The 21,256-nt window shown below is 51.9% G+C and overlaps 2 protein-coding genes and 1 non-coding gene across 7 annotated transcripts; 1 reads left to right on the top strand and 2 right to left on the bottom strand.

Moving 5' to 3' along the window:
- Positions 1–945: 945 nt before the first annotated feature.
- On the bottom strand, positions 946–15,959 carry TIA1 (TIA1 cytotoxic granule associated RNA binding protein). Of its 4 annotated transcripts, XM_075043619.1 has the most exons (13): positions 15,749–15,946; positions 10,953–11,049; positions 10,398–10,496; positions 9,819–9,873; positions 9,614–9,646; positions 8,307–8,394; positions 4,645–4,720; positions 4,102–4,210; positions 3,496–3,591; positions 3,314–3,398; positions 2,575–2,698; positions 1,967–2,106; positions 946–1,715 (listed from the first exon to the last, which is right to left on the bottom strand). In XM_075043619.1, exons 1-13 carry the CDS (start codon positions 15,772–15,774, stop codon positions 1,592–1,594), a joined length of 1,152 nt encoding a protein of 383 aa, XP_074899720.1. In that variant the 5' UTR covers positions 15,775–15,946; the 3' UTR covers positions 946–1,591. The 4 variants fall into 4 exon arrangements, with proteins under 4 accessions (XP_074899720.1, XP_074899721.1, XP_074899722.1 ...); XM_075043620.1 differs by lacking the exon at positions 9,614–9,646; XM_075043621.1 differs by lacking the exons at positions 8,307–8,394; positions 9,614–9,646; positions 9,819–9,873; ... (1 more) ...; positions 10,953–11,049; positions 15,749–15,946 and adding an exon at positions 5,211–5,277.
- A 254-nt stretch (positions 15,960–16,213) lies between these two features.
- On the bottom strand, positions 16,214–16,284 carry TRNAG-CCC (transfer RNA glycine (anticodon CCC)). The gene has a single exon. It is a non-coding gene; the product is annotated as a tRNA-Gly (tRNA).
- A 73-nt stretch (positions 16,285–16,357) lies between these two features.
- PCYOX1 (prenylcysteine oxidase 1) lies at positions 16,358–21,123 on the top strand. Of its 2 annotated transcripts, XM_075043616.1 has the most exons (6): positions 16,358–16,504; positions 16,585–16,791; positions 17,450–17,624; positions 18,068–18,279; positions 18,578–18,730; positions 19,075–21,123. In XM_075043616.1, the coding sequence occupies exons 1-6, from the start codon at positions 16,411–16,413 to the stop codon at positions 19,731–19,733; spliced, it is 1,500 nt and encodes a 499-aa protein (XP_074899717.1). In that variant the 5' UTR covers positions 16,358–16,410; the 3' UTR covers positions 19,734–21,123. The 2 variants fall into 2 exon arrangements, with proteins under 2 accessions (XP_074899717.1, XP_074899719.1); XM_075043618.1 differs by lacking the exon at positions 16,585–16,791 and having other exon boundaries at positions 16,388–16,504; positions 19,075–21,122.
- Positions 21,124–21,256: the final 133 nt, after the last annotated feature.

The raw sequence follows: 21,256 nt of genomic DNA, 5'->3' as shown, positions 1-21,256 counted from the left end.
CGTCACGTGGCGCGCCGCGGGGGTCGCTGGGAGGTGTAGTCCGCGGGGGCGCCGCAGCGCGCAGGCGCGCTGCGGCTCCTCCGCGGACTACACCTCCCAGCGACCCCCGCGGCGCGCTTGTGGCCGGATTTGCTCTATTCGGGCCCTTTTCCCCCCAAATTTCCCCCAGCGGCCGCTCCCTTCCCGCCCGCCGCGGCCCGGGAAGGGCGAGAGCCGGCCGCGGGGACACTGAACAAGAAAAGAGAGCACACAACGAGCTTCGATTTTGTTTTGTTTTGTGTTCCCCCCCCCCCCCCCCTTTTTTTTTTTTGATTTTTTTTCTGAAGGCTGGTCAAGAGGTAGGACAGAAAAGATCGGTTTTGGCCTCTGAACATTGCAAGAGACCCGGTTTGCAAAGCTCCGGTCGCCTTCCGCTAGCTGGGTGAAACGGACTCTCAGCACGACCCGGGAGACGGGGGGAATTTTTCTACAATAATTAAATCCCAAGAGAGGATGAGCTTCACGTTTCGAGAGGACCAGAGCGGGTAGTTGATGTCCACACGCAAAAAAGAAAGAAAGAAAGAAAAAAAAAAAGGACGATTTGAGGCATAACTCGCGTCAAAAGACTCGGCATCCCACCTTTAAATAAGGAAACGTACAAAGGCGGCTAACGGTTGTGCAAAATATTAATTTGCTAAAATATTTTACATAATCAGTACATGTAAATGTAGGAATTGGTAAGAAAAAAACAAAAAACAACCAAACCCCCCCCCCCCCCAAAAGACACAACCACCCAGCCGGTTTGTAGGAATTCGTCACACGTCAGTAACAGGATTTTCGCTGTCCCAGGGTGGAAATCCTGACTCCCGAGGCGGGGGGGGGGGGGGGGAGGGGATATGGGCCGGGCGTCCCCCTTTCCCGTCATACAGCAAAGACGACCCTGAAAAACACGCTGAGATACAAAAAACCGATGTAAACTAATAATTTATAGTCGCAAAAACCCGGTGTAACAAAAGCGGGGAGACGGAGGCTTTATACAAGAGGCTCTTTTAAAACAGAGGGTGCAAAAGCTGAAGACGCGACGGCTTCAGGATTCACACGCTTTTGGCTTCTTATTTTTTTTTCTTTTTTTTTTTTTTTTTTTTTGTACAACGGTTTATAATACATTTTAAATCGTTCGGAATGCAAACTAGAACGGCACGCGACTTCCGAGGAAAGAAAAGAAAAACAAAAAAGGTTTGACATTGTGCAATTTGCTGCCCCCGTTTTTCAGCGGCAGTAGTCCCTGCATTTGCTGTGTTTCAAAAACGTGGATCTTAAGAAACACATAAAGGAGGAAAAGGAAGGCAAAAGTTGGCAGACATCCAGCATCTCGTTTCGTGTGATTTTTGTTTTGTGTTTTGTTTTTTTTTGTTGTTGTCGTTTCTTTTTTTTTCCTTTTTTTTTTTTTTAACAATGCGGATGACAATTTCATGATTAAAAATGCTTCCCCCCCCTCCCCGCCTCATTTCTCTCTCCCTCTCAAATAAATACATCGCATCCGACGCTTGATCTGATAAATCTTGCCGGTCGACAACGGCTCCAGCCCGCCGCTTTCGGAGTCCTCTCCTCCTCAGGGCGTTTCGAAGCCCGCCACGCGGTATCCCGTTTGGTTGGTTATCACGCTCCCGTTCTGCCCCTGCGGCGGCTGCACACCGTAGTTGGCGCCCATCCACGCCGCCGAAGACTGCGTCTGACTGTCGGCGAGGCGGGGGGGAGGGCAGGAAAAACAGTTCGTTAGGCAAGCGTGCGGGTAACGAGGGAGAACTTAACGGGTTCGCTCTTGGCACGGGGCCGTCCAGGACGCGTACGCACGCTCCGCGTCCCGAATCTCCAAGTAACAAAGGACCGGAACGTCTCGGCAGCTTTTACGCTGCTACCGACTCGGATCGTCGCCTCCCCCGGGGAGGGGGGGGGGGAAACAGTCACAAAAAGCCCCAATACTCACTTAAAGCCCTGCTGATTCCACGCTTGCCCGTACATCCCGTAGGCGGGGACCTGCCAGCCGTTGGGCACGTATTGGCCGATCTGGGCGTTGCCGTACCACTGGCCCCACTGCCCGTACGCCGGCGGGTAGCCGATCTGGTTCTGCAAGAGCAAACACCCGGCTGTTAAGCGGCGCCCAAGGAAGCGGCGATTTACGTCACCTCGTGAGACCCCCCGCCGCCGACTCCGTCTTTGAGGGGGGCTTACGAGTCTGCTTGCTAAAACGACGCCAAAACGGCCATGCGGACGTTCAGTCGGGCACCCCTTTTGAGTCGGCGAGCCTCTAATTACTAGAGCGACCCGTTGCCGCCCCCACCCCGGTCAACAACGCGGCCGTCGGCAGAGATCCAGGGAACGGGAGCGCCAGCTCCGGCTGCCTTCGCGCCAGAGAAAGCTTTTAGCTTGGATCGCGCCTCAGAGACGCACGCTCTGATGAAAGAAGCCGTGAGGTAGGCGAGGTGCGTGACACCGAGCCTCCAGCCGGCACGCGCACAGACGTTACAGCCGTTTAATGGGTTTCTAGCAAGGACTCATCAGCAAAGCCATTGTCTTTAGCAGAGAAGTTCTGACCTGCTGGACCGGACTGATCATGTCTGGCGTCTCCTTGCCCCAGTAGCACTTCACTACGTGTCCTTCTATAGTCGTTCCGTTGACGGAAACGATGGCATGCGCCGCGCTCTCGTGAGAATTAAACCTGTCGAAAAGTAAGTCGTGCCAACATAAACAACTCGCGCGGCGAGCCGCGGCCAGAAGCGACCCCGAGAGAGTCCCCGCTAGCTCAGCACGGATTTGAGCTCTGCGCGAACACCAGCCCGACAGCAGAAACTTCCTCCTGTCACCCCCACGGCGGGCGGCAGGGACGGTCACTTTTCCCATCTCGGTGTCCTAACTCTCCCTAAACAAATGTGAAAAATTCAGCAGCAACGAGAGCAAGTCAATTTACAATTCCTTTCTATTACGCGGAGCCGCACGCACCAGAGAGACGAGGACGCTTCTGGAAAAGACTCTAAAACTCGACCGTCTGCCTCAGTAACGCCACTGTGAAATTACACGAGAGGAACAGACAGAGATCTCTTACGACGACGGGCACTGCGCCGCTTTAGACCGGGTTTAAGGTTTTTTTCCCACTCCTGCCGAAAACGCCACGAGCCGTAACTCCCTCCTCAGATCAGGCTGCGGTCCAAGAGGGCCGCCGCAAAGCATACCCTCCAGCTCGGCATACGCCCACCCACGCTCCGCTGACACCAAAAGTGTCCGAACCCGCAATTTTCATTAAATACGTCGACACGCAAACCGCACGACAGCCTACCGTACGAAGGAGTAGCCTTTATCCGGGAAGACGCGAATTTCCATGATCTGCCCAAAGGGAGAAAAGGTCTGGCGCATTAGCTGTTCTGGAGCAGGAAGCAAACACAAACAGAGCGGCGAAATGAGGCGACTGCGGAGTTATTCAGAAACGTCCAACGCGACGGTAGCTGGAAGCCACGATACCTGTCAGTCCCGAAGTAACACCTCCGCAGTACACGGTGCAGTTGCTCGGGCTGGACTGATTGACCACGTCGTCGTAAGACAGTTGTTTGGCGTTTGCTTAAAGAGATTTTACAGAGCTTTTCAGTGGATCAGACACGCATTACGTAGAAATTCTAATCCCGGCGGGCACACGAGATGTTGAGCGCAAACTGCAAACGCCTATCAAGTAGTAGGTCCGATATACCCGATTTAAGATCTCTCCAATGGAAACGCTTTCTTTGACACGGTCCCATTTTGTATCAGGGCGTAAAGCCTTAAAAGCGAGGGAGCACAGTTAAAAAGCCAGAGCTCGTCCCGGCTGGCCAGAGAGAAAGCAAGCTTCCAACCTGAGCATGCAGAAGCCGACAGAATCCCCCTCCCCGCCAGCCCGCAGCGGTAACACAGTCGCCGTAGCGAAGGAAGCCGCTTTATTCAGGAGGCGTGAAACTCTTCGAGAGAGCCTTTGCCTGCCTTTAGCGCCCGCTTTCCCTCCTCCCGCAATCTCCAAGGCTCGCAGCTCGCCCTTTTCTCTTTCTCCTCACGGGCGCGGCGGGACATTTGCAAAGACGCAAATGATCGAGAACCTACATTCGTATGTACTCTTTGGAGCCGGAGGTTTTCTTGTCGCCCAGTTCGTTCTGATTTGCCTTCCACCGAGCCACTGACCGCCCATCTGCTGAATCGCGTTCTCTGCATCCTGTCCACGAGAGAGGGAGAGCAGAAAACCCCACCGTCGGCATCTCCTCCTTTTGCCGTAGAGCCAAATGAATGAAATCGCCGTGCGCCCACCCTGCCTGACGTTCGCCACGTGCCAAAAGAAATCCTGCTTCAAAAGAAGCGGATTTAGGCGGGACGAAGGACGCCGTCGGGCCTCCCCGCACGCGCCCAAGACCCTCTCGATACGCGCCGGACGTATCGTCGCTCCGTCACGTCTGTACATCGCTCATTCGGACGTCGCTTGCCACGTGCTTTAGAAACGCTAAAGCGACAGCAGAGCGTCTCGACGAACAGAGAGAAAAGCCTCCCCCTCGGCAGGCAGGCAAACCGAAGCCGGACAGAGATCGGGACCGACGGTATTATTCCTTCCCCCGTCCGCTTTTCAGGGGCGCTCGAGACCGTGCCGCAGCTTACCCATTTATTGAAGAAGGAAACGAAGCCGTATCCTTTAGATTTTCCCGTCGCCATGTCCTTAACCACACGCGCGTCTCTAAAAAGCAGAAACGAGAGCCAGTTCAGCGCCGCCAAAAGACGACCTTACTAAAAACGACAACTCGAGTCACACGTACAGCTTATTTTCATGTTTCACCTTGACTAACGTCAACTGTTTATTGCACCAGCAACACAGTCAAAGCAAAAGGCTTCTTTTCTAAACAGAACTTTACTAACGCTTTGCCAGGTAGTAGCAAAATTAAACTTAATTGTGTAAACATGCAAATCAATAGCTTCTCTAACAAACATATGTACTTTACGACAGTCGGCTCCCGCTTCAAAATGCTTTTACAGACTGTTAAGACACAAAGCATGGTCAAAGCAGCTATTCAAAAGAATCACTTAAGGCACGTAGCTGACTAACATTAGCTGAATGGCTCTCTTTAACCATGCAATTTTTAAACTCGCTATTTGCCAACACATTCTACCTACTCATTCAAAATATTAAATAGAAAAAATGAAAAAAAGATAGGAATTAAAAGGCATACGTCGCCTGTTAACTGAATTCTTTAATTTTCTCAGGTCAATTCGTTACCCCCTTTTTGGACTGTGGGCAGCTGTAAATTTTGAGAGATTGACATTTTCAGAAATTATTGAAGAAAAGAAAACACCGAAACATTCACGTCTTAAACTACATATTACACATCATTTAAACTGCATTTGTACAACAGCAATCATACAGGACTGATTGGAAACTACAAGATATAAAAAAGCAAAAGAAAAAAAATATTTATAAAAGTAAATAAGAAAACTACAACGTTTGTCCACTGTGAACTGTAGCTGGTAGTTAGCCATGGCAATTCTGTCCATTCTTCAGAGACACTCTGCAAAATAACCAGAGCCCTATTATTTGAGATTGAGTTAAAAAAGAGAACCCAGCTACAAGAGCTAAACCCCACTCGTGGAACGCCATTCTACAGCGTTTCTCAGGCAATTTGCGTACAAGTTAGCCGAGGGGCGAGATGCTCTCGCGTACGGGCCACCCTCTCCTCCCCTCCTTTGCCCCCCACACGCAGGCATTAAAAAGAACAGAAACGACAACATAAAACCAGTCAGAAGGTCATGCAATGTAACTTACGGCTGTATAAAATAACAGGGTTCAGAGAAACGAGCGTTAACGTGTGCACAACATTTAGCATTCCAAGACCGGCCAGAAAAGTCACAATGAAGAGAAGGTTCGTTACGCTCGCTTTTTTTAAGCCTTTACAGTAACTGCAAATGCCGCATCGTAAGCCTAATTCTGGCGTACGTTAGCCCACGGCGTCGACGCTGTCACCGAAGGCCCGAGGAAAACACCTCTCCCCAAGCTACGGTGGAAATGTTATTTCTTTCATCTTTGTGAGACCCGCCCCTTCCCCCTTTTTCATCTCCCCCCTCCCGGGTTAGGTCAGAATTCGGGTCGTACGTTACAAATTGCCTGAGAAGAGCCGCTTTGGTAAGCTTAGATTGGTTTGCTCTGAAGAGCCTATAGAGGGAGGGGGGGAAAAACTCATCTCTACTTACCCTCAACTGAAAACTTTGAAAATAAAGACTTGAGAACAAGTGAAAACATGCGTACAGCAAGCATAAAAGGAAACCACAATGAAAGTGCGCTTTTACAGTGATTAAAAAATCCAGATGCAAAGAATTACCAAAATTTCTTATGCGCTAATCATGCAGTAGTTCAACCTCGGTGTCGTTAACAACAAGCTCAGTTTAGCACCAACAAAGACAACGTTAAAAAAAAAAACAAAAAAAATTAAAATATCAGAAAATATTCCATTAGCACCACATTTGCAGAAACTAGTCACTGACGAGGAACAGGTAAAGTCAAGTAACTTCATTTGACCACTTAAGAGACAGCAGCAACGTTTTTTCAGGTCAAATTTCAACAAGTCGAAAATCGAGGTCCCCTCGGCTTTATGCAACCCCTCGGTTTCGGAGCTAGACTTCAAAAGAGTCATTGCGGGGACCATTCTTAATCTACTACTTTCGTGGGAGGAAAAGAACCGAGTTTTGTTTCGGACAGTCAGCTTGAGCCAGGGCAAACCGCGCGTTTTCCGTGTGTTAGCTCTACAGCTGCGCGCTGAGTACCCCAAAAGCAAGAGCATCGCTCCCCCTTCCCCGTCACCACCACCACACGGCAAAGGCTCTGCGTCCAAAAAGCTCTTCTAGAAAAGATGGGACAACGGGCACGGCCCCAGAAATACGGACCATGGACCGATGTTCGCCGTGATTTTACGCTCCCCCAGCTGACTTTCGGACGTTACTTTTTGCTTCAGGCTCGGGAGGGGTTTTGTGGTTTTGGGGGGGTCGTTTGTTAAAGGCGACCGTCCATTGAACTGTCGCCTCAGAAACCCAGCGCTGACTCAGTTAGGGGAAACTCTCTTTCACAGCTCCACCGCAGTGCCACCTACGCAGCCGTCTATTACTGCCTCCCTTTCGCGCTCATTCCGGTTCAGCTCTGCTTTAGAGCCCCTCGTCCCTTCCATCCAGACCGCATTTGGCCAGAGGATAAATTGACTCTCCTTAGGAGTCCAACCCTCTGCGTTTCCTGGATGACAATTACACAAAAGATGCAGTCAAGCATTAGAGTTGTCTGAAGCGAGTCACATTCAGATCACATTTTTTTTTTTTTAAACCTTATCATAAGAGGAAATCAAACTGGCATTTAAGAGAGTAATACACTGGACTCTGAGGGGAAAAAAAAAAAACAAAAAACAAACTTACTTCAATTAAATGCTTCACTACACAACACTCCAAAGCACTCTATGTTCTCTTACATCACCATCAAGAAACTTCAATGTCCAGTACAGACAACACTACAAGGAAAATTAATGGTTTACATTCGGAGGATGGAATGAACGAACCGCTCCTTACTCTGCTACACCCTGAATACAACAAACTGGCAGGCAGAGAGCTGCCGGCGCCGTTCCCCGTTTCTAACGCGTTCGCTTGTGACGACATCGCTCTGCACCGCTGGGATGAGTGCGACTCCTTGACCCGAGACGCCCCGCGGTTTTGGCCGAGCCCTTCGGGTCAAGGGCTTACGCTGACCCAGTGCCCAACGCTCTGAGGCCGCTCTAGCTGCAGCCTCCGGCTGCCCCAACGAGTCTCGTGCTAAAAAAGGTTCATTTTGCGGGACGTGGGAATTTAACGGCAAAAAACACGTTGGCTACCGGTGGCCGGCACACCACGGCTAACAAAAAATCCAAAGCCTCTCAAGACGTGAACGTGCAAACGGACTCGGTCACAAACTGTACAGCGTGATGGTGATCTGGTCGCCGAGAGGGCCAGTGAAATGCAAACCCCAGGTTTTAGGAGTCAATTTTTTTCCAGTGTTGCTTTGCCAAACGAGGCAAGGAGTATAAAACCAAAGCAAGTTGGATGCAACTTTTCTAGGAGAGCAGAACAAACTACTATAAAGGAATTGGGGTTACACATCCCCACTTAATGCCCGGCCGTTCAGACTCAAGTCGCTGCATGAACAGATGAATGAGTATTCCTGCACTGTGACAACTCTCTTTTTTTACTTACTGAAACATAAGGCTGCCTCCATTTAGGAGAGATAACTTTTAGTTTATTTGCCCTAAGAAATTACTTACGATATTCTTCCAAATGGCGCAAAAGCTGCTTTTATATCTTCAGTTGTAATTTCTGGACTGAGGTCTCCGACAAAGACATGGAAATGGTCTTTTTGGGAAAAAGAGAAAAAAGGGTTTTAACGTTTGAAGATGGCCCCTGAACGCGCGCGCGCACACGCGCACAGAGCGTAGCGATCTCACAGAGCACGGCTCTCCAGCTATTATTAAAAACTACACAAAGACTAGCATTTACTATAAAACAGAATTTACTGCCGTTCCTAAGAGATCCTTTGCTTGGCAGCGCTACAAAGTCAGTGATTTTAAGGCTACTACAGCGACATATGGCATTTACGTTTTGTATTTTACAAACCGCTTTTAAGACCAGTTGGCATTTACCGTACAAAGTCTTAAACTATTTACTTAATCTGCCGAGGCTACACGAAAATCTTTCTCTCCGTACGCTCCTGTTAAGCTTTGACACGGCAGATCGCTAGCTCTTCAAAATCCAATCAGCTGAAACGTCTAGCCGTCTCAAGAAGCGCAGAGTAACGCTCGTTCTAGAGCGGGACGTATTTTGAACCTAGCCACAACGTCCGGGTTAACACTGTAGGTCGTGAAGAACAAATCAAAAAAATACCTTGCATTGCAACAGTTTGCTGGTAAAGCATCTGAGCTCTCAAAAGCCAACAGTTTCGGTTGCCCAGCCAATACACCGCGTGAATCCACGTGAATTCAACGTACGTGGATCCACGTGCAAGTGAACTAAGACTGAAGGCAACAGAATGGAAACAGTAATCCCTTCAACTTATGTCAGAGCCATAAAAAACAGGCACCAAAGAGAAACAGAAGTCCTGTATCTAAGGAGTTTTCCGCTACAATCAAACAAAGCGTCACATACCATCCTAGCAATATGCAGAGTTATTTGTACTACAGCAGGTACGAGACTCTCGAGTCCACTCGGACGCCAGCGTAGCTTAGCCCCACCGGCCTACGGAAATTCAAAGCTTGCCGGGAAAAGCAGCAATCCGCAGGCTCGCCGTGAGCCGTGGAGCCCGATTTTGGAAAAAGTCTAGGTACTCCCAAGGAGCCTGCCTGCAGGAGCGCATACTGCAGCCTCACGGGGAGCCAACCGTTCTGCCTCGATAGCAGAGATTAGCACCAGAACTGAACGGTGGACGCTAGATCACCTTCTGATGCTACAGGGAAACAAAAGGGAAGTCTTTCCACAAAAAATAAATTCATAACTAACAAAAACCCCATACATAGCTCCAGGTGGTTAGTGAATACCCTTGAGAGATTTCATTTTATGTTTAAGAAGATACAATTACCTTGTGAACGCTGTGTGTTGACAACGGTACTACCTGATGACAAAGATTAGATTTGTTCTTAAGTTTATTAACACAAACACATTAAATAATATCTTAGGATTACGATCAAAACATTACTGCATATAACTGTACGATGCTTACTGTTTACGTTTAAAAACTACTCGTACAAATCAAACACGTACTCAAAGCGTTAAGCGACACTTACTGCTGGTATCTTTCTTCTGGCTGCTGGGGGTCGTCGCCCAGTTCACTTTGACCTCCTGCAAACATCAGTCGCTCATGTTAGATCACGCAAATCCCAACTAAGCTCAGATGCCTCCAGCGCTTCATTCTGACGCTACAGGAGCGCCAGACGTGCGAGTCTGGGGCGAAAGCTCAAGTTTAGGACCCATTTCTCGGGAGAGGGTTCATTCTTCCGAACCGTGCTTCGCTGCTTAAGAGCAAAGATGGGAACCAGATCTGGTCTGGAGATTGGGTTTGCTCGGGTGCGTTTTTTTGCAGGGGTTGGGAGAGAGGGACATGGTCCCGATAAGGTCGGCAGAGTTAAAATCCTCATTACTCCTGCGGCCTCTGAGCCCTCCCGGTTCTACACCCCCCCCCTCTGCATTCCTCCTATAACAGCCTGAACAGCTTTTCTTCTTAGTCACGTCACGTTAAGACCTCCGTCCAAATGAAGCGTCTAACATCTGCAGCGTATCCATTTCATCTCAAGTGATATTTCACCCGCGCCATCTGAGATAGCCTGTTTTCAACGCCAACTCACCCTGTAGACATGACAGCTTACCTTACCCATTATCTTCCGGCCATTCATAGCAGCCAGCGCTGCGGCCGCGTGCCGGTGCTCATAGAACTCCACGAAACAGTACGGATCGTTTCCAGCTGTCTGATGAAAGAAAGAAACAAAGGATTACCGATACAAACCTTTTCAAACCACACTTGCTATTCTACTCAGCTCCTTATTAATTACATCTAAAGGTCTCAAAATGGATAGGCTTTTTTACTCTACGCAGAGACCACAGTCAGCGCGCTAACAATGCCCCAGGAGGTTTCAGGTCTGCTTTAGAAAGGTAAAAGCATGGCAAAGAACTTTCCAAATCTCATCTACGACACCCACATATATTAACGCGTTCGCTCCCTCTCTCAATATCCACACAGCCTTAAATTTAACGTCAGGCACGAGGCAGAAACGATGCCAAAAGTACGCGACTGTCATCTCCAGCCTTACTGTGGCCCTTTAACGTGGTCATGCCGCGTTTCCAGTGGAATTCCGAAACATGCAAGCATGACCCAAAGCCATGAGCTATGAGAAACGTGAAAATCATCAGGTGAAGGCTCTTACATCCATTATCATCTTGCAGTTTTTGCATGGTCCGATCTGGCTGAACAGCTGGAGGATGAGAGCTTCGGTCACGTCTCTGGACAGGTTCCCCACGTACCTGTAAGATCAAATACACAGTCAGAAGCCATCCTGACGCTCCAGTCTGCTCGTCGGTAACCGAGCAAACGCGGCCCAAAGTCGTTCCCCCAACAGCCAACCCGCCAGGTTAGGATGTTGAAACGAAGCGTGCCGCACGATTATATCCCGACTCGTGCAGCAACGGGGCGGAAATTGGCCGGTGACGGCGGCCAGTAACAGCGCCTGTCCTCGGTCCCACCCGAGGCCTGCCTTTCTAAAATCGCGCCCCGGTTCAAAGCTGAACAGAAAGCCAGATACGGACAACTCGACCTACCAAATGGATTTCCATGTATAGAAACAGCAGCTCTGATACCCACACGCAGCCATCTTTCACCGAGCGCCATTTCCCTAGCTGCCCGAGTAGTTCGATCTGGTGTTTAGCAAGCGCGTTACACGCTACTTAGTCGGTTCCTTTTAAAAAAGGACTCGTCTGCCTGAAATGACTGAGGGCAAAGGTGCTCAAGTGTGGGCATTCCCCCGTCCTCCTCCATTTGGAAGGATCAGCCTCCTCGAGCGCCAATGGAACCTGAACCCCTGCTCCGATTTGGGATTTTGGCATCCTCAGCGACAAAGATCATCCTCGAACCACAGGTGGAGTTTTCTTGTTGTTGCTGTTAAGCCGAAGTCACGGGATTTTTAAAAAAAGCACACAGAGAAACCTCAGCTCCAAAGGTGTGGCAGCACCCTTCCGCAAAGGAACGTTATGTGGCAAACCGCGGCCTCTGCAACGAGAACCTCAACGGAATTGTGCCGCCGAAACCACGCCAATAAATCAGCAATCCTCCCCGTCTCAGTGCAAGAGTTGCAAAGATGTCGTAAGAAAACAACAAGGTGGCAAAACCGGGGACTTCTCGCGCTCCTTCTGTTGACAGAAGGCTGCGAACAGCCTTCCCGAAGAGATGGACGCGCTCCCAATATTTGGTTTAGCAGAGGAGAGAACGGGGGAACGAGACAGACAGCCTCTGTTTCTCTGTCAGAAATGACCCGGCAAGCTATATACTAATAATTTGAACAACTATTTTAGGTAGGAGTCAGAGTCGTACTCCTTTTTAAAACCAACACGTGCTTCACCAGAACTGGGTCGTCACAGGCATCCTCTCGCTCAACAAAGCGAGTAATTCCTGCGCTTCTGAAGAGGTTTCCTTAAACAGAGGAGGGTTTAGTGCACTTTGTTAAGGCAGTTAACTTTGTGCTCGATAACGCTGGGACATTCCACCCTGCATCAAGTTCAACTGAGAGTCATAACCGGCGAGACTTCTTCCCCCCCCCTCCCTCTTTTTTATAATATTATCGCCATTTGGATAATAAATAAGCTGAGTCACTAAACCGATGAGACTCGCACGTCACCTTCTAGGTCTAAGTTTATTAATGGTTTATTTGTGACCGACGGTTTCCTAGACAGGGTGCCTACACCCTGACCTTTGCACTCACGCTGGATTTTCACCCCGATAATCAGACAGGCATCTCCTGAAGCATTCCCTGCCTTACGACCGGATTTAGCTGGAAAAAGCAGGATTTAGGTAAGCAATCTCCGACGGCCCCACGAATCTGTGTGGCCAGACCTTTCAAAACGCATCCCCAGAGGATCAACTGCAGCAAGATACATGTGTACAGACACACATAGAGAGGGTATGTGTAATTGCATACTAGATGTTGACCTACTTGCTTCCACGCAGAGGTAAAACCAAACCCGAGCTCCTCATGCACAGACATTGTCAAGATATCCCTTAACGGCCATGCAAGCGGTAACACAGAACACGAGCATTCTGCAAAAGACTCAAAAAAGGAGGGGGAATCGTAAAGCACATCGGTCACTCAGAAAAACAGCTTAACGTCGTACAAATTCAGCAGCGTTTTTCTCACGTTGTTTGTCAGCGTAACCTCATTACCCGTAGCTGCGTACATCTGCTGCCTGCTCTCTGCAGCCAGCAAGTCTGGAGGGGTTTCTCCAATCCACTAGCTGACAAACTACAACAAAGTCCTGCGATACTATCAACCATGTGCCGAGACGGATGGGAAAAACACAGCGCTGTTAACACCCCTCCTCCCCGAGGAACAATCCCTGTGTTATTTTCCCTGATGTACTCTCTCCGTGCTACACTCAAGTTGTTGGACCATCCGAACCTTTCCACGGAGTTCCACCGCAGCTCTGCTTCCGTGTAGCTGGCATGCGGGCAAGGTCCAGGACACCCAGACCTTGTCCCGGACCAGTTATACAAGAAATAACCGAGTGCCGAGGTGACCCGGCCAGGTAGGGACAGCTAATACGGGAGGAGATCTCTCCTGGGTGACGGTTCTGTCGTCTCCCGCACCTTTCCCATCCCTCTCTTTCCTGCTAACTGGATTCTCATCAATGAGTCGGTCGACGTTTCTCTGCAGAGGAAGGACTATACTATACAAGGCAAACTAGGCAGACAACTCCATTTACTCACCGCACATTGATCGGTATATGGTTTCTTGAAAAGGAATACCAACTATTGGGTGTTAGCACCTCTGCAACGTTTTAGACACACAAAGTAAATTAGAAGTACACGTGTCCCACAAGCAGCTACGCACTTATACGAAAAATACAAACAGGAGGTCTTTGTAAATTCAAAACCACCGTCTGCCTTGGAACCGCTCTTCAAATTTATAATCTCTGTCATTGAAGAGTGGCTTTCAAGGAAGGTCACTGGCTACGTGAAAATGAGCTGCCTATCCAGGAAATCATTGACATAAGTGATACAGCTCCGAATGTGCTTCGAAACGCCAAGGCTCTAACACCTCCCTTCAAAGAAACAGGTTACGTGGAAATGGCAAAACCAAGCAGTTACTTCCAACAACGTCTGGAACCTGTTCTGGAAAAACTACTTAAACGTGCTAAAGGAACTAAAGAAAAAGGCACACGGCTTGCAGACCGCTTTGGCGGCCCCTCACGACGCAGCAAAACGACGGAACCGAGGAGGGAGCCCCGTAACCCACGTCCAGATGGGATTTCTGCAGCACTACCTACAGAAATCCTCATGCAAGCAAATATTTAACACGCACTTCAGACCCGAGCTGGAAAGAGATTACTTTTAGCTGCTTTTTCTTCCTTCAAGCTGCTCATTCTAAACCCAATCTGTGAAATTCAGCTCGTGACAATCCTCCATATGACTTGAGAAAGTCACTCGGAGCGATTCAGAGAAATACCGTTCTCGGTACATTGCTCAACACTCGGTTCCGTAGCTCAGAAGCCTGGCCGTATTTGTGCAACGAGCCGCACGTGCTCAAGGTCAGACAATTCACCGTGTTAAGCATATGCCGTGTTCGGCCAAGACCACTAGACTCCAGACAACCATGTCGTTGCGACTGGGGCGGGGGGGGGGAAACATTTTTCTAAACAAACATGCAAATATGCCAACAGGTCTGACCCATGTTTGCAGATGCCAAGAATAGTTCCAAAAATGCACGCAGTAGAAAGACAACGGGATTGTACACACAGGGAGGCGGACAGAGTGTTTACCGCTCCGGAAAGCCTGGGCCCGAGGAGCTGGCCTAAGTCACGTAAGAGTCTTGTTTTCCTGCAGTCGCTCGGCCAAGTCATTTATCAACCCTCGGGTTAAGTACAGCCACTGTCCACGGGCAAAACTTTTCCCTCGCCTTGGAAAGACTCCCTCTCCCTCCTGTCTGTCCTCCTCTCAACTCCTGCACTGAAACAGGGATCAAAGCTTACGCACAGGTGGAAGACTGGAGTCTGTGATTTCCCCGAGCTGAACGAGGGAAACCACTCCAGATCACGCCTGCCCGAGAAAAGGAGAGAAACGCATGAATAAGATGTGGACAGGAGCTGTCCTGCGCCTTTCACGCACAGCCGGCTGCAGGAGCAACAGCCGAGCCAAAGTCCAAATCCCTCCTGACAGCGGCGGGTGCCAGCTGCCTGAACACCGCCAGAAAAGCGGCTTGTAATTAAAGGAAGCCCATTTATGATTTCAGCGAGGCGAGGAGCTGCCCTACAGCTACGATTAGTTCCTCGGGAAATAACAGGCTCGCAGCACGCTTTAAACGCTTGGGGCAAGCGCCGATTTCACGGGCACCCCCCCGTTTATTTACATCAAGCTGTTGAACATCGCAGCGGGGCTCCAGCTGTTAGGCCAGGGCAGCCCCATCCTCACCCCCCCCCGCCTCCGCCGCGGTGAGATGACGGTGCTAACACAACCCAGAAACGGCAAAATTCAGCCAGACCCTCGCGAAAACGTACACGGAGCAAGTACCGGGGGGGCGTGTGTACATCTCCCCAGCCCCCTTCCCTCCAGATGTGAGCCGGAGAGGCCCGGCAGAAAGCCCCGGGGCGGCGGGGGGGACGGACGACGGGCAGAAAGCCGGTGAACACCACTGGGAAGCAACGCAGGGGACAGGCACGGCGGGGCACGGGCGGAGGGGCTGGGGCAGGCCCCGGCCGGGCTCTCCCCCCCCGGGCCGCCCGCCGTGAGGGGAACCGGGGCCCGGGGCCCCCGCAGGGCTGAAGGCGGGCGGGCGGGGGCCGGCCCCCGCGCCTCCTTGGCACTGGAGGCGGCTGAAGGGCCGGGGCGACCGCCGCTGCCCGTCGCGGAGGCCCGATCGCGTCGCCCGGGCCTGAGGGACCGTGCGTGAGGGGAGCCCGGGCCGCCCCTCCCCGCGGAGCCGGGAACAATAGGCGGTCTCGCCCCCTCCCCACTCACAGGGTCTTGGGCATTTCATCCTCCATGGCGCCGCCGCCGGACCGCCCCCGCCCCGCCCCGGCTCTTCACGCCGAGCCGGCCCCGCGGCCCCCGTCCAGCGCCTGGGCAGCCCGAGAGCCGCCGGCCCCGCCGAGCCCGAGCGGCGGACAATAACCCCAATGGTCCTCGCAAGATGGCGGGTGGCGGGCGAAGGGGCCCGGCCGGCCGAGAGGGGGCGGCAACGCGCATGCGCCTCGGGGAGGGAGGCGGGAGGGAGGCGCGCCACCGCCGGATGCGGCTTCCCGCCCGCTGCCGCGCATGCGCGCCGCACACCCCCACGCACCCCTTCCTCCCGGTAACGATCGCGCTTCCCCCGGTGACAGCGGGGCACGGCGCTGCCGCTTCCTCACCCCGGCGGGGCGGGAAATGAAAAAACTAAGGGATTTAAAAGCAGGGTTTGAGGGGGGGGAAAAAAGAAAAAAATGATGCGCCGCCCGGGAATCGAACCCGGGTCGCAAGAATGGGAATCTTGCATGATACCACTACACCAGCGGCGCGGATGGCAGGAGCCTCCCCGCCCGCCCCCATGGCGCTGCCCGGCTCCCCACACACACCGCCCGCCCCCCCCGTCCGCCGCGGCGGGAAGCAGCTGACAGGGCGGCCCCGCCCGCCGAGCCAGCGCCATGCCGGCTCTCCGCCTCCTCCTGCTCCTCGCCGCTCTCTGGCCGCCCGTCCCGGGCCGCCGGCCGCAGCAGCGCGATGCCCCCGGCAAGATCGGTATGGCGGCGGCGGGGTGGGGGGGTGGGTGTCGGGGTGCTGTGGGGGCAGCGCTGACGGCCGGCGCCCGGTTCTTCCAGCCGTGGTCGGCGGCGGGATCGGGGGCGCGGCGGCCGCCTACTTCTTGCGGCAGAAGTTCGGGAGGAGCGTGCGGCTGGAGGTGCTGGAGAAGGCGGCGGTGGGCGGCCGGTTGGCCACGCTGGAGGTGGAGGGGGCCGGCTACGAGGCGGGGGGGTCCGTCCTTCACCCCCTCAACCTGCACATGAAGCACTTCGTCAAGGAGCTGGGTGAGCGGGGACCACCCCCCGCACCCCCCCGGCATCCCCCCACCCCAAACCCAACACCCCCACCCCCAGGGATGCTCTGGGTCCAGCTCTCCCGCTCTCCTGGGGGGACATCCCCGTAAAGAGCAAGCCTTGGTTGCCCCCCTGCCTTCCCTGATATCCCCCCCATATCCCGCCCTCAGTATCCCTCCCTCTCCATATCCCCCCTCCATATCCCTCCCCAATATCCCCCCTCCATATCCCTCCCTCTCCATATCCCCCCTCCATATCCCTCCCCAATATCCCCTCTCAATATCCCCCCCCCCAATATCCCCTCCTCAATATCCCCCCCCTCCATATCCCTCCCCAATATCCCCCTGTGGTACCCCAGCCCCGGGAAAAGGAGACCCACATCCCGATGGAAGGTGGACCCCACCCCCCCCCAGGGGATGCATTAATCCCATCATAAAGGTCCAAAAGTCACCGCAAATAACTACCTGGCTCCCGGTCAAGAACTAATTCCCCTTTCCACATCTTGGGGATCCAATCTTTAATTGCTCACTCTTAACAATGCAAAGCTGGGTTGTCTCAGGAAGTTAAAATTGAGGCATAATATAGTTTGGCTTGATGCAAGCTCTACCTTTCATTAAATTACCTTTTTTTTCTTACCCCTTTCCTCAAGGCCTCTCGGTTGCCCCAGCACACGGCAGCCTCGTAGGCATTTATAATGGAGAGGAGTTCGTGTTCGAGGAGAGCAGCTGGTACATCGTCAACCTTCTCAAGCTCCTCTGGCACTACGGGCTCAACCCCCTGCGAATGTACATGTGGGTGGAGGACATCCTGGACAAGTTCATGCGGTACGTCGGGACCCTGTAAGGAAAAAGGTGGGAAAGCGGCTGCGGGAAAAGGCGCGAAACCTGCTGCCAAGTTTAAAAAAAAAATTTTAAAAAAATCAGTGAAATCATCCCATCGCCATTGAGAAAGGAGTCTCCGGTTGCCCTCTCTCTGTTGCCAATCATTTTTCTAAGGAAAAAGATCGAGATAAGCGGTAAGAGAATTAAATTCATAACTGTGCAAAAAGTGCTTTTGTTAGGAAAGATCAGTAAATGCATAATGAAGGTCCAGGTCTACTTAGGCAGGTACTGCTTAGGCTAGGGCTTGGCTCGAAGCACAAGCCCTGCTGCTCCCGCAAAGGGCTGCGAAGCTCTCGGGAGCTGCGCTGTGAGATCCTCCGCAGCTTCCGAGGGCAACAAAGAGAATTAACAGCGACTGAACACCTATTTCTTATCTCCGGTTAAAGGATCTATCGCTACCAGACGCATGACTACGCCTTCAGCAGTAACGAGCGCCTGCTTCACGCCCTCGGAGGGAACGACTTCATCCGCATGCTGAACCAAACCATCGACGAAGCCATGCAGAAAGCGGGCTTCTCCCATAAGTTCATAAATGAGATGGTTTGTCCAGCCATGAGAGTCAATTACGGGCAAGGTGTCAACATCAACGGTTTCGTAGGTGAGCGTTTCGTGGGTTAACCTCCCACCACGTCTGTCCCACGGACCTTGTCCTCTTCACGCGTGTTGGGATTCCTGCTCCCTGGGCTGGTACCGTGCGGCAGTACCTCCCATGCTGGGTTACCGCCTTACTCCGACAAAGTGCTGGCTAACGCGACCTGCTTAGCCCTGGCCTTCAGCAAGCTCTGTGCCCCAAAGGGATGGTTTTTTTTTCCCCTAATTTTCCACTTTCTGTTTCAAACGCTCCCCTACAGAATGACGCCGAACAAGCCGCTCTAACGAATGTGGTTTCCTTGTAGGTGCTGTTTCTCTGGCAGGGGTGGAGTCGGGCCTTTGGTCGGTAAAAGGGGGGAACAAACTTGTCTGCACTGGCCTTATCTACGCCTCCAAAGCTGAAGTTATCCCTGGTACAGTTTTGTCTATAGAGCCAAAAATCAGACCCAGACCCACAGGTGAGTTAGGTTTGCTTTCCCTTTGGTGGGGAGGGGAACGGCAAGCTCCAGCAGCTGGAGATCGACGTTGGCCTCCGTCGCTGCTCAGCTGCGGCCCTTGGCAGACCGAAGCAACAGATTGGGTCTTCCTTGGTCCTTTAAGATGAAAACTGGGCCCTGCTCAAAGCCCCAGCTCACAGCGCTCCCTCAGCTAAGCTGGGACTAGTTTATAAAGCTACTTCAGCTCGCAAAAAGACATAATCAGCCTAAATGGGATGGCGTTTTAAAAGCCTGATGTGTTTGTCAGAGGAACAAAGGGGATTCCCTCCAGCCACGGAGTGGGATAACCGAGCTCTTCTCCCCAGGGGACCCGGTGAAGCTCTACCAAGTCACTTACAACACTACGTCAGGACTAACGGGGGATACGTATGACATCGTTGTCATCGCTGCTCCATTGAGCCGCAAAATGGCCAACATCACCTTCAAGAACTTTGACCCTCCTGTCCCAGACTTCCCAAATCCTTACCACCAGACTGTCACGACGTTCGTGCACGGACGCTTAAACGCCTCCTTCTTTGGTTACCGGGACCCATCCGCCTTTCATTTCGGTGCCATCTTCACTACGGAGAATCCCAAATTGTTCATCAATAGCCTGGGGGTGGTGTCTCCCGTGGAAGACGTGGGCGGCGAAGGAAAGCTGCCCTTGCAGTCGGCCATCTGGAAAGTGTTTTCAAAGGAGGTGCTCACCAAAGAGCAGCTTAACTTGCTTTTCTCCTCCTACGACTCCGTCAAAGTGAAGAAGTGGTTGGCGTACCCCCACTACAGCCCCCCGGAGAAATGCCCTCCCATCATCCTCCATGACAAAATCTACTACCTGAACGGCATCGAGCGGGCCGCGAGCGCCATGGAGATGAGCGCCATCGCAGCCAAAAACGCCGCCCTGCTCGCTTACCACCGGTGGTACGGGAACGCCGACAGGATTGACCAGGAAGATTTGCACGAGAAGCTGAAAACGGAGCTTTGAGCCCCGGGGAGCCCACGGCTGGGTGCTCACAGGAGCGTCCGCACTACAGCCTCCAGAGATACGGATCGCGTACGTGTAACCGTTTAGCCACGATTAAAGCTCATGAAAGAGGAACTCCTTGCTTAGTCCCTAAAAGGAGGCACCCAGCCAGCTCAAGACAGACTAGAACAGCAGTGAAAAGGCGGAGGAAGCTTCCCAAGGGAGCTGACCCTGCCTCAAACAAAATCCTCCGTCTATCCCTAAGTGAGATCAAAAAAGAAGTTTTAAATGCCATATTGACCCCGAAAGTGCCCTCCACGGCAAGAAGTCTGCCAAACTCAGGATCTGCATCACTGTGATTAACCCACGCACGTCACTTTCCCTGTCTGGACATTGTTTCAGGCAGAGAAAATCAACTTCTTGACTGTAAATCTCTCTGCCTCAGCTATTTTCTGAAGGATGTATCAAGTAGTTATTCCTTGGGGCGGTTCTAGCGCAATGGAAATTGGGGCTGCGTTCCGTAATTTGCCTCCAGAACAAGTACTGTAGCTTACAGGGGGGTGGCGGGGGGGGAGTTGATCTGCTGGGAGCACACAAATTGCCTAAACAAGCGGTAAGCAAGCAAAAACACTGCTGTCCTTCGCTTTGTCAATGTTTGAAAGAGTTAATAACTTGGACAACCTGACCCTGCAGCGGGGCACCGCTAGGTTTGAGTAGGTAAAAACCCTTTTCGTGAGAACATTGTCTCCCTTAACCGTATCTAATAGCGCTGCGATACCTCGACTGTGTCTGAATATTGCCGTTGTTACAAATAAAAACTAATGCACCGTTTGGAAAGGAAGCCGGCGCCGTTGCCTTGAGGTAGCGTACGGCTGTTCTGTGCTCAGCCACCCGACGGATCTCGTCGTCCAGCCGCATCCTCGCTGCGCTGCTGTGGACGCAGCAGTGATAAAAAGCTAAAAAAGACGTTATTGTACTTACAGCTCGTGTTATCCCCCCCCCCCCCCCAAAATGCCTTCCATCCCAGCAGAACAGACTTCCCGCTGCGGGGCACTCCTTGCGCCAGGTCAGGGAAGTCTGAAAAGCAAGCCGAGGGTTTGTAGTCGTGGTGTCGGACAGACGCCCGGTCGTGGCACGCACCTACGGCAGGGCTGTAGCCCTCGTTCCAGGTAGCGGTTGTCAAATTTTCCGAGAAAACCCTTTGAGCTCTACCCAAAGCTCACTTTCTACCTTTGTGGTGCTTAAGAAAGCGCTTAGCGCCTCTGTATTAAAGATACAGTGACAAAAAAAGACCATCTCTGTCAACAGGGACCTGTAAGTGGAAGCTCATGTGCTCACAAAAGCAGACCAAAAAAAGGCCAGTTTCTGCGTGGCTCCCATTTAGGAGAAAGATCCAAAGGCTTCTTTGGGCCAGTTCAGACCCCACAGGCTTTGATTCCTGCACCATAACTCTGTGATGCAGAAATAAGAGTAAAAATCATTAATAAAAAAAATTTCCTACTTTCAAGCAGCCCAGCTTGGCACAAATACTCTACGTCGCTCTT

The sequence above is a fragment of the Buteo buteo genome, chromosome 12 (genome assembly GCF_964188355.1).
Source record: "Buteo buteo chromosome 12, bButBut1.hap1.1, whole genome shotgun sequence".
Lineage (NCBI taxonomy): Eukaryota > Metazoa > Chordata > Aves > Accipitriformes > Accipitridae > Buteo > Buteo buteo.
Note: the sequence above shows the minus strand (reverse complement) of the source record. Positions and strands in the feature narration are given on the sequence as shown.